Source organism: Melanerpes formicivorus, unplaced genomic scaffold, assembly GCF_026170545.1.
Source record: "Melanerpes formicivorus ecotype bairdi unplaced genomic scaffold, bMelFor1.0.p_v2 SCAF_15, whole genome shotgun sequence".
Classification (NCBI taxonomy): Eukaryota; Metazoa; Chordata; class Aves; order Piciformes; family Picidae; genus Melanerpes; species Melanerpes formicivorus.
Window position 1 is genome coordinate 9,287,377 of NW_027142367.1, and position 12,243 is coordinate 9,299,619.

The 12,243-nt window shown below is 35.2% G+C and overlaps 1 protein-coding gene across 1 annotated transcript in view; it reads right to left on the reverse strand.

Annotated features, from left to right (window-relative positions):
• Positions 1-12,243, reverse strand: part of ZNF407 (zinc finger protein 407) — a 372,851-nt gene that overhangs the window by 324,615 nt on the left and 35,993 nt on the right. The window contains exon 3 of the mRNA XM_068147570.1: positions 7,340-7,454. Within this exon, the coding sequence (XP_068003671.1) occupies positions 7,340-7,454 (115 nt within the window). The remainder of the gene's footprint in view (positions 1-7,339; positions 7,455-12,243) is intronic.

A 12,243-nucleotide genomic window follows, 5' to 3' on the forward strand; every position in this document is an offset into this window, starting at 1 on the left:
GGGTTGTAATAAACACAGAAAGTAAGATTAATTGGCCTGAAGTGCTTAAAATCTATAGGCTGGATTCTGCTTGTACTAAACCCAGTAAACGGAATTTCCAGTCATTACAGTGCAAACAGGAGGAAATATCACTGGAAAGAAAAACAAAGTTAAGGTTTTTAAACAGACAATTTAAACGTGAAAGATGATGTAGTTGCACTGCATGCCACATCCTCTGAGATTCTGGGGGGTACCAATGAATTGAACAGTAACTACTGAGGAAGCTAAGTTACAGTAATACCTTTGACGCAAGTAAAACTGAACACACCAAAAAAACAGACACCCCAACAGACTGATTAGGCAGTCAATTCTTACAGATTAAATTTGGTTAAAAGGGAGGGCCTTCCAACAACCTAGAGTTAAAAGGTATAAACCATAAATCAGTCTTTCCCCCCATGTTTTTGGGTAGTACCCAGCTTCTCTGGCCAAAACCTGTAGTACTATAGAAGAGATATTAATTGATAAAGATTCAGCTCAGTTATTGGGGAGAGACTGTTTACAAGGGCCTGCAGTGACAGGATGAGGGGCAATGGCTTCAAACTAGAGAAGGGCAGATTTAGATTGGATATCAGAAGAAGGTCTTCACTATGAGGTGGCTGAGCGCCCTTCCCCTGAGACATTCATGGTGAGGCACAACAAGAGCCTGGGCAACCTGATGTAGTTGGTCCCTGCTGACTGTGGGGAGGTCAGACTAGATGACCTTTGGAGGTCCCTTCTGTTACTAAAAGCACCATGGAAAGCTGCACCTGGCTCAGGAGCTTGATGCAATTCCTATTCATAAATTATTAAAATCCAAACCATGCAACTTCAGCCTATCAACAAAACAACCCAAACAAAATTTTAATCAAGCAAACCCTGTCAGTAGTAACCACCTACACCAACAACTCTCAGGCCTCCTTCTTCCTGTGGAAACCAAAACTGAGTCAACTTTGTTGCCATCCTCTGCCACAACAGAAGGCAATTTTTAATAGTATCTTTCTCAATAAGCCAATCCTCTCAAACTATGGCTTACAAAGACAGCATTCTCTTTTTCAGTAGGTATACTGAATTTTAGGAGTGCCACCTGTTGTAGCACTAATTTTTAATTCACAATTCTTGCACCATCAGCCTGTTTCCCTTTAGCTACAACTGCCTATTCAGGAAGGGTTCAAACCCTCCCTTCATGGCCACAGAAGGCTTGTGAAGGACACATCCAGAGCAAGCTGCCTATGGCCTAATAAAAGCATACACATCCTGGATATCAAGGCAATCCACAGTAAAATAAAAACTTCAAAATGCACATCTGTAAAAGCACTGGTCACCTGTGCTGTCCATACTGTAGTCACACCACTGTGCATCTCTAAAATTACCACTTGGAAGTACATTGAATTGGACTGCTTGCAGCACAGGAACTGATCTGAAATCACTGTCTCCAAATAGAAACATATACTGTTATGAGTATGTCCCTTACATACTTTGTCTCTTCAACAACTATGTCATTATTGTAATCCAACTGAGCATACAAATTGCTAATAACACATTTTAGTAAGTCAAAAAGTTGGTCTTGACTCCTCTGTATCAGTTGTAATACCAGTCCCAAACAGAAGAGTCCTTCAATTGCCTGTACCAGAGCCTCCCACTCACTGACTTTAACTCCTGCCAGCTCCATGGCAGACTTCCAGGCCGAGAGACTCTCACCCAACGCACCACAGGATCCATACCAGTTGTTTAAAAGATGCTGGGAGCTTTTCTGAATAAAAGTAAATTGCTTCAATTTCAAGTAGTTGTCTTAAATAGTAAAAATAGAGACTGTGTATTGAAGGTCAGGTTCACTAATCAAATGATAGATAACTGAGCAAAAATTGGCAAGATAATATAAAACATATGTTGCCTTACTCCATATATTTTTGTAGTATTTTCTTATTAGTTTGTTTAAAAGTGTGCATGCAAGTTTGGAAAGCTGTTACATAGGTTCACCTCATTTTTCTTCACCAAAGTAAATGTAGACATGAGTGTACGATAGGACCAAATGGCAAAAAGCAGACAGAGAAATTCAAAATAGCTGGATCTGGAACAGTCATTTCACACACACTTATTTCTGATCTAAACAGCTGAACCTAATACCTTTTCTAAATTGTGTGTGTGTGTGTAAACACCTCTGTAGGCATGATGCATGTGATCAATAGTGTGTCCAAAAATGCAATTTCATGATGCATTTGATGATTTAAGTATACAACAATTTTAGTTCTCAGAGCTGACTAAAAATAGTGATTTTAATTTATTCCTGCTGCCTGCAATTACCCACAACCATGTATTTTTAAATATTTCCAGCCTATAAAAATTACTAATTTTTGCCACTTGTGTTTATCTGCATTTAGACTTTGATTTGGATAAATTAAGCTCTCAAGTGTTCCTTGCTTTATGAAACTCTGCATGTTGTACACTTCAACACAAATAAATGACTTCTACCATTAGAGGTTTAAATAATGTAATGTATTTCATGCTCAGCCTGAAGCTGGATTCCAATGAAGTTGCTAATGCACGTAATGATTAAGTGTAACTCAAATACTAACTGTGTTGTTGAAAACATGACAGGCAATAATTTGGTCTATTATATTCTGCCATTTAATTGCCTAGTACAGACATTCTCTGACACGTTATGAAGCAATGATTTACAATTATTCAAGCTGCAAAGGTCAGAAAGTGACATTATAATCATCTACACAGAGATCCCTTCTAATGCACAAAAACTAGGTAATACCACACAAAAATAGTTTTAGTAGAGTCGCAACTTCCTATTTAAGATCTCCCAAACTGCACAAGTATAAATAATTAATTTACATTACAGTACATTAAGGCATCCTGGAAAATACAATGTTTTTCCTGCTCCCACCAATAAATTTATGAATAAGTCTTTTTCGCTTGCTAAAAGCAATCTTAAGAGCAGGCTTTCACTAAAAGTACCCTGACATTAACAATCATCAGTTAAAAAAAAACCCTGAAAACCTAAAAGATTTTTTAGAACACAATACACAGGAGTACTGCCAATTTTTTTGATGCAGCTGGTCAAAGCACATTCTTATCTAAGAAAAACAAAAGATCTATTAGCAGCTGTTCTCAATACAGATAAGTATTTTTCTTCAGACATTCTCAGTGCAACCAGTGTCATTAAAATATTGAACTTTATACAGATTAAGATCTCTGAACTATTCCTAGCATTTACAACATGAGCAAAAGGGAAGTTACTTCCATGCCTGGGACACTAACTCTTCTCAAAGCTTGTTTATATGAGGTTATAAAATAACCAAATTTAGCAAAATACTTATTTAGGAGAACCTGTTATAACATCTCCAGAATTAATTGGGAAAAGGAGTTTCAAAGCAAACCGAGAACTGAGGAGCAGAAAGTAAAAGTAAAAAAAACAAAAAAAAACCTCTTCATCCACCAAAAAAACCCAAACCAACCCCAAAGCAAAGCTAAGTGCAAAAATAAACAATGACTACAAAAATCCTGGCAAGAAAAAACTATTTCAGCAAAATAACAAAAACAACCACCTTTTCCAGCCCCCTCCAAAGTCCTTTTTGAATACAGATACTTCTGTTCCTTAAAACACTTGAATGCTATGTATGGAATAAGCACGATAAGGACATTGCTACAAATATCCTTTCGGTTGTTAGGAAGGTAGCAAAAAGTGTTTATCTAAATGTTTGAAATACTGAAAACTTTCCTAAAATCCAAACCTACCTTATGCCCATTTTCCTCGGAAGATTTTTAAGAAGTCATAAAGGAGAGGGGGGGGAAAAAAAAATAAAGAAAAGAAAGAAGCAGCCTCTCTTACTTGAAACATGTAATTGCACGCCCAAAAATTCTGTTTCTGAAAGCAAAGGCAAGAAAAATGCAAGGGAATAGTCGATGCATTTTTTAATCAAACATTACCTATAAATTGTATTCAAAACCTCAAGTGCAGAACAATGCCTTTCTGATGTTCTACCTGAGGCATAAAATTTGAGACATGCATGATAAGCCTTTTCACTGCATTTCACCAAGCAAATGAAACAAAAAAATTCAATGCCGGCCAGCCAAGATTTGCTCATCTAAGCCAGGGTATCAGCCAATTTCAGAGCCAGACTTCCAAAAGTTACATTCAAATCTGCTGCAGTTTACTAGTTGCAGAAAACAGATACTACCTTTGAAATAATGGGATACATTTTACTGCCGTGGGTATGGAAAAGAAAACAACACACATCTGCGATAAGAAAATTAGTAGCAGACAGTTTATTCCAAACGTTAAAACATTAGCGGTGTCCAATTTCTGTGTCATGTAGTTTCTGCTGTGCAGCAGAAGAAAAACAAACCCTGAGTTTCAGTTAAAAAAAAAAAATAAAATAATAAGACTCCACAGCAAAATTACTGCCTTTTTCAACAACTCAGTGAATTATATATTGTGTACTTTGTATCGTGTAAACATGATGATCCTTTAGAAAAATCGAGGCACAGCAAACCCTTCCTGAAACACCACCACAGATACAGCTTTTTTTTCTTTTAAGACAAAGATTTCCACATAATTTTTGTCTTTAAAAAGAAGAAAAAAAAAAAAGAAAAAAGGTGGTATTTTGAGACCACACTACACCACAATCTTACACTGACATTTCACCTTTAAAAAGTGCCCAAGCAGATTCAAAAGCTTTTGAAACACAATTTATCCTCACAACTAGCAGAGGGCTTATTACTATGAATCTAAAAGTCAGAGGATAGAATATTAACTACTGTAGAAAAGAAAACATAGTGCAGGACCTTCTGTTTGTGACAAAATTACAGAGTTAATGTTCCTGAAAGATCACTTCACCTTTTAAAGCATGATTTTTAAAAAGGTAAAATTTATAGCAATTAAAGCTAATGAAGAAATGCAGCATGAGCTGCTTATGTTCAGGAACTAATAGGTCCACTGAGCATTTCTAAGATTATTTAGCCATCAATGATAATGAATTGACATTGTCAGTGGTGTTAATGTACCAATGCTCTATAGTGCCACTAATCCGATAGCCAATCCTAGCAATTTTATACTTTCTTTTATGTTGCTACTTTATTTTTTTAACCTACACACTACCCAGTCCTTTCAACAAAAATAGCAGAAATACAGCACAGGCTATTACACTTTTTTCTCTTCTTCCACATTTCAGGGTGGCACATTCATTATCTGGACTATGGTTCAAAGTGCCCCGGCCATTCCTCCTCCTTCAAAATCCTGATCAACTCTTCAGGACTGTTAGCTATAGTATGAAAACGTCTTTTCCAACAGTTTTAAATATATATGTCTTCTAATATACCTTTGGTGCACATTAAGTGAAATGTGATGATTAAACAGGTATATAAATCAGATTTTTGTGAGCATGGGAGTATCTTAATACATCTCTTCGACTCATTGTTTTGCCATCTCTAAATACCACAGCTTCGTGTTGTTGATGAAAATTTGCAACACAATACTACACAAAAGTGGGAAATGAGTACCTGCTTGGCTACCAGATATGACATGCCAGCTACATACAGTAAGCAATCAGCTTAGCAAAGTGACTAACATTCTCCACAGTTACAGTGGTTCATACATGTTTGGCTCTTTCTCTTGCATAAACGTCGTGAATTGTAACTGAGAGTTGTGTAATTTCTTAGACAGATTCTAAGAATGCGCCAATCTTGAAGGAATGAGGTTTAGAAAAAAATTGGGTACTGTGCCAAATCCTAATCACTTTAATTCTCTTTTTTATAGAAAGAGATGGTATTAGCTACTTCAAGATTTTTTTACTTTTCCTCTCACAGTAACATAGTTAAATATTATGATGATTTCTCAGTTTAAGTTAAAAGGGAATTGAAAAAAGAACCACTGTCAAGTTTGTTGACAACTTCTAAAGAACAGAGCTTAGCCTTAGCTAAACAGTTTTGTGGATCTGTAGTTGTTAACTATCTTCCATGCCAAATTCTTGGCAATTCATATAGCAGAGACAGTAAATAACATTTTTCAAACAATATAAAATGGCCTACCACGCATAATGTTAATTTTAAACATGCTGAAAAATAAAGAGGAGCACAAGGTACTCTACTACTGATATTCAGTGGACTTAAGAACTAGGCTCATACATTTTTATTTCTTGTTTCAAGAAGTCAGCAATTAATTTTCTTAAGTGAGTAAAAAACATCCAAAGTATCGCATAATGCTGCATGCAAAATTACTTCAAAACCAGAGATGAATCAGTGAAAATCACTCAGCTGTATCTTCAGCTAAAGATTCGCTTGTCCTTTAAAATATGTAGCTCACTTTGTCCTGCAGCAGATTGGTATACCAGGGCTAAAACACCCCTCCTGCTGAATATTATCCCAACATCACACCACACCATTCATGTGTGCACTGCATCATCTAATTGAACCTCTGCTCTTCTACACTTTAGCTGTAAGACTACTATAGCAGGTTACATAGGTTTGAGTAAAATGTTTTTATATGATGCATATATTAGTTAATTTCTCCAGCATAATAACATTAAAATATATTTTTAATCAGAACTAGGGTATTAAAATCCAACTTTGAATGTCCTATGATGTACCATATATGCCATGGCATTTTAAAACCTTTTAAACATTTCTGCTAAATTAATTAGTTTTGCATTAAGGAGTCTCAATGCCTCCTATTAAATGCAACACATTTGAAGGACAATTAAACATTATGAACGATCCTTCTGAGGAAATAACGATTAAGTGAGAAAAAAAGAAAGGAAAAAGAAAAACAAGATTTTGGGGGGAACAAACAAGAACACAAGCATGCATAAAAGACTTCAATTTATTTTTAAAGTCTTCTGCCTGCAATATTTTAGTTCCGTTTGTTTGAAAAACCAGTCTTCTGTTTTGTTTTTGTAAAGAATGAAAACCCTAATGGAGTCCAGAAATCTGCTAATGGTACTAAAATTATAACAGTATAGGAGAAGAAAAAACCCCACACAGTAAAGTCTATATTATATATTTTTTATGTCTTTAAATGGAATTTACAGTTCTCCCTGGCAATGTGAATGAACATCCTATAATTTAGTCAATTTACAGATTACAGGTTCAAATTGACCTTGTAGCCCATAAAATTGCTCATCTTCAGTGCAGGATTAGAAGTGGGAAAAGAATGTCATAACTGTATTTAAGGAATTTACCATAACAATGGAAAGGAGGATATGCATGCATAATTTTAGCCACTCTTGCTCACATCACAGTTTTCAATTCTGAAACAATGCATATCCTGCTCTCCTCTCCTGGTTAACCACAGTGGAGACTGTTTCAATTTACTCACCCACAGACATGACACTTGTATTCCCTCATCCCAAGGTGCCTCTTGACATGGTTTCTGGCATCTCCAAGCTGAGCTGTTGCAAAGTGGCATATCTTGCACTTGAATGGCTTTGATCCTAAGTAAAATTTAGCATAAGATATGAGTTGAATTAGAATAATATATCACCCACAGTTAAAGAAATAAAAAATCCCAGGGAAAAAAATAACCTTTAAAAAAAGCCTATCCCACATTTAACCTGTTTGAAATTTTCACCTAACAAAAAGAGGGATCTTGTACATAAATTTATAACTCCCAGGACACAGATGGTACATATTATACATTACTCATTAAAGTTTCCTGAAGTTCAAGATCGTGGCAACTATTCTCTTAACTTTTAATAATGATTCACTCTTTTTAAAATCTTATTATTTTTTAAATCCACCAAATGTTAAAATAAGAGGACAACATATATTATGTAGATAATCTTTCAGCAAGACAGCAAAAGGTAATGCTAAAACTCGGGTAATGGTCTTGAAGTGGCTTGAAACTGGTGTAAACTGCAAACTGTACTTGTTTTTTAAGGAAATACATTTAAAGTAAAGTAATTTTACAAGTCCTCAGACTTTGAATAGATTTCACATTAGCATTGGTATTTCAGATTTGTTCTGTCACACACAGAAAATGATTCATCACCTAGCTATTGTAATGACATGCAATGTATGAATATACAGTGGATAAAATATTATGCCTTTATGACTGTTTTATGGTCAAGAATTTATGATTATTCTGCAAACCAGAAGTATTGACATTTTGGCTATTATTTATTTCAAGAACAAACTTTAATATTAAATGTCTACTGCAGACCAAAGAACTCTGAAATGATTTCTCCAAGGAAGAAGTACCAGCCTATTTCTTGTATCACATCAGTTCGACAAAAAGTGAAATTATTTGTCTGCGTTAATTAACGGTGATCTTCTTTCTAGTATGGAGAAACTAATTTTTAAACTGAAATGGTTAAAGTGGGCACTTGTTACTAAGCAGCAACACCACTCTAAAGTAGGCTGCAGCACCTTCCAATTTTCTGACCGCTAGATCCTTAAATCAATAAATCAGAATCGTAAAATTGCAGGTAAAAGTAAGTACAATATGGTCACAGAGTCTCCATATTACATTTAGTGTATGTTTTGTGAAGTACTTCTTCCAATACAGTTAAGCATAATATGAAATATGTGATCTTTAATAAATATACATAAAGAGCTGTGATAAGAAAAATGTTGCACTATATCATACTTGATCAATGAACCTTTTTCTTTGCCCTTGAAAACAGAATATCCTCTAAGAATCCATTGGTGAAATTGAGGATCTTAGTAAAAATTTTAAGTCTTAAATTTCAATTTAATTCCCAAAAGCTGATGAAAAATGAAGCATTTAATTTTAATCTTCTAACAGAAATAAAAAAGTCAACAGTACTAAGCACGGGCAGACAAGGTTGAATATTTCACAGTTCAATGACAATGAAGCCAGATCTCTTAATACTTCCATTTCTACTGTGGGAAGTAGAAGTAAAACATATTTAGCACCTGAATGGTTATATCTAGTCAGCTTTATATGTTAAATATCAAAAGCTGTTTGAGACTGCAGGTAGCAGCAATCACTTTCTACCAATCACACTGGAAAAAAATACCTTATTTAAATCAGCTTGGTAAAACTAAATTAATCATTAATTTGGTGACATTTCAAATCAACACCAAACTCTACAGAGAGACCCATGCAAATATTTTTTTTTTTTAAAAGCCTACCTTTGCATTAACTAAAAGAGTATTAGAACTTGATGTTTTAACTTCTAATATTAAGATTAATTGCACAATTAATAACATCAAGGCTCAAATTGGAGAGGATTTTCTATTGGTGTTTATACTGTTCTTTTTCGTCACAGAATTCAAATGCCACATGGATTCAATCCTATGTTCCCTTAGTTTCTCTTCTACTGATTAAATTGTAAATTTGTTCCTCATTCTGTTACTGCAGGTGTCCCACAGGGCTTCCACACGAGACCTTTGCTGTTTTCCATTTACATGACTCTTTTGTGAAGAACTTGAGTTCACAACAGTCATAGTTACACCGTGCTGACAATACAGAAATGTATTATTCTGTTGACTGCTCTCATCCAAAAATCACTGAGGCCTTGAGTTTTTTATTTATTTCTAAAATCCTGAGCTGAATATCTGTTAACATCTTCATTTGAACCCCATGAAAATTCAAGTGCTGGCAGGCCCCAGTTTGTACTTATCAAGTGAAACAGAAGCGGTGCATCTCCCTTTCAGGTCAATGATGCCAAATCTGTTCGTGTGTTCTCAGATAGAACACCCCAAAATTTTATACTTAAGATGAAGACATTAGACTAAAGGTTAAACTAATGGGACAAAAAGTCTGCATTTGCCATAGGGCTATCTGAAATAATGCTGAAGCAATTAACCATTTCTTACTCATACCATTACAGACTTGAATGGTTCTTATATGCTGTGTTAAATGTGATACTGTTGGATTTGCACTTGGATTTTAGTTCACAGGGGAAAAAAAAAAAAAAGAGAGAAAAATACTAGAAAAATACTTTCAATACAACATGTTTCTAACCAAATTACTTTAAAAAATAAAGCAGCCACAGAATTACTTTACCCACAAGTTACAGCATGGAAGCAAAGTATGCATTTGCTGATAGTAGCAGTAAACAATAAGGCTCTTAACAAGACAACTGGGGGGGGAACAATCCACCAAATTGAAAACAGACTCAATTTAAGAGTTTGGGTCAGACAGACACAAACCATGCTACTATTTTACTACTATTTTACAAAAAAAGATTGGAGTTCATAGTTCTTATTTTACATTAAGACAATAGAGACCCAAAACTGTTAGAAAAATTTACTGCCTCAGCTTTAAGCCAGCCAAAGGCAACATCACCTGCACCTGCAAGCATAGCTGTGTCCCTATCACAGGCCCAATGCAAAGTGAGCAGAGCTGCACATATTATCATCATACCACTACATCCTACTTTTAGGACAAGGGGAAGCAAGATACTACACTGACATTGAGCAAACCTTCCATTAACTGAGAAATCTGATGAGAAACAAAACAAAGATGATGTGGTTGCAGGTGATGTTTCCTCAGATGTTGATTGTTAATTAAGTTTATGGGACCTCCATCAACTGCGAACTAAAAAGTCTTCCACCTCTACTACTCCTTTTATTTTTCTGTACACTTCCTCATTTTCACTTGTCAGCATGTGATGGACTTACTTGTTATCTCCTCTCTAGCAAAGCTTCCCTTTCATTTGCAACGTGAAAAATCTCCTACACTATTTAACAGTATTTTGAAACATTATTTTTCTATTAATGGAAATCGTTAGTTATGGCTCTCTACAACTTTCCTCCCCCACCAGAAACCATCATTAATTACTCAATAAAAAAATATTTTAGAAGGCAAAGAGTTGGATATGGTTACATATATACAAACATATATATGGACATCTGGATGCTGAATAAAGATTTTTTCAAAAGCATATAACCAGAACAATTAATGGGGAAACATGCAGCTCTGCTCCTATTATGTACCTGGTGTTAGGCTGGATCAGAAGGCAAGCTAGAAATACTGCACTTTGCCTCACCAATGTTGCAAGCCAGTGTATAGCCAGTTGGTGGAGTATGTCAGTACCCTCTGCCACCATTCCTAATAGCCCAAAAATATTTGTTTCTTTTTCAACCACATCCATTGTGATACTGATTGGAATAAAATGTTCTATACACAAAGGAGATCACAAATATGAAAGTGCAGATTGGAAGAGAAGCCTTCTTCCCATTAACTATTAATAAAAGTCTCCACATTACTATTTATGTGAATAAGCAAAGCACCAGAAAAGCATTTCATTTAAAGGTGCCAGAAGAAAGCAGGCAGATAAAACTCTGTTCTGTAGCCCTTCTATACCTCCTCCACACGCACCACCAAAAAGCAACTTGCAAAATGAATTATATGCTTTTATTGCTTTGCATATTTAGGGCCATCCAAAAGCACAATAAAAATATACTTCATGATAAGACCTACACACAAGATGTTAAAAAGTACACTAACTTTTACTAAATGTTACAATCAATGATGTAACTTATGTAAGTAGGGTTGCTTTGTCGTATATTGATAGTTACCTCACTTTCACATCCACATTAACTTGATTTTAAATGCAATTAATACATATAGTCAAGGAAGACTAATGGACTACATTCTGCACTTAACCTGGTGGACATTTTCAAATGGCACAAGTGACCAGTGCAAACCTATTTTGCATTGTAAACGACTAAATAAATCTTAATGGATTAAGAATGATCAGCTATCAACACACAAGGGAAATTAAGTGCTGAAATGCCTACATTGATTATTTTAAATTATTAGCCTTACTCTGTTCTTGAATTTGTATGCTTTTAGTGAGCTTTAACACATTTACAAGACTTATTGACTATAATTACAAGAGAATTCAAGTAATGGACACATCAATTATAAGCAACATGTCTTGACCAGACAGTTGCATAAAGAATTCTAAAGCGAGCTCCATTAGCATCCTCCCCCTTAGTTTTATTCAGTTTTATCTGCCGTAAGAGGGCATATTAAGGGCTCATACAGCTGTTCTGACCATGTGAGCACAAGCATCCCTCTGAAGACTTAACACTACATTCAAAGTTGGATGTTAGCTGAAGCAATACAGGTAACTATGTTACTGACAGGATAGAAGTAATGCTGAAAGCATCGAGTATGTGAGTTATTGGCATTCGTGAATACTGCAGTTACAGTAAAATACTTTGAAAGGTTTGAAATACAATGTCAGCGTTCCCAAGATTAATCTTAAACTTTGTTGTCCAGTCACGCCCTTGCCTTTTCATAAA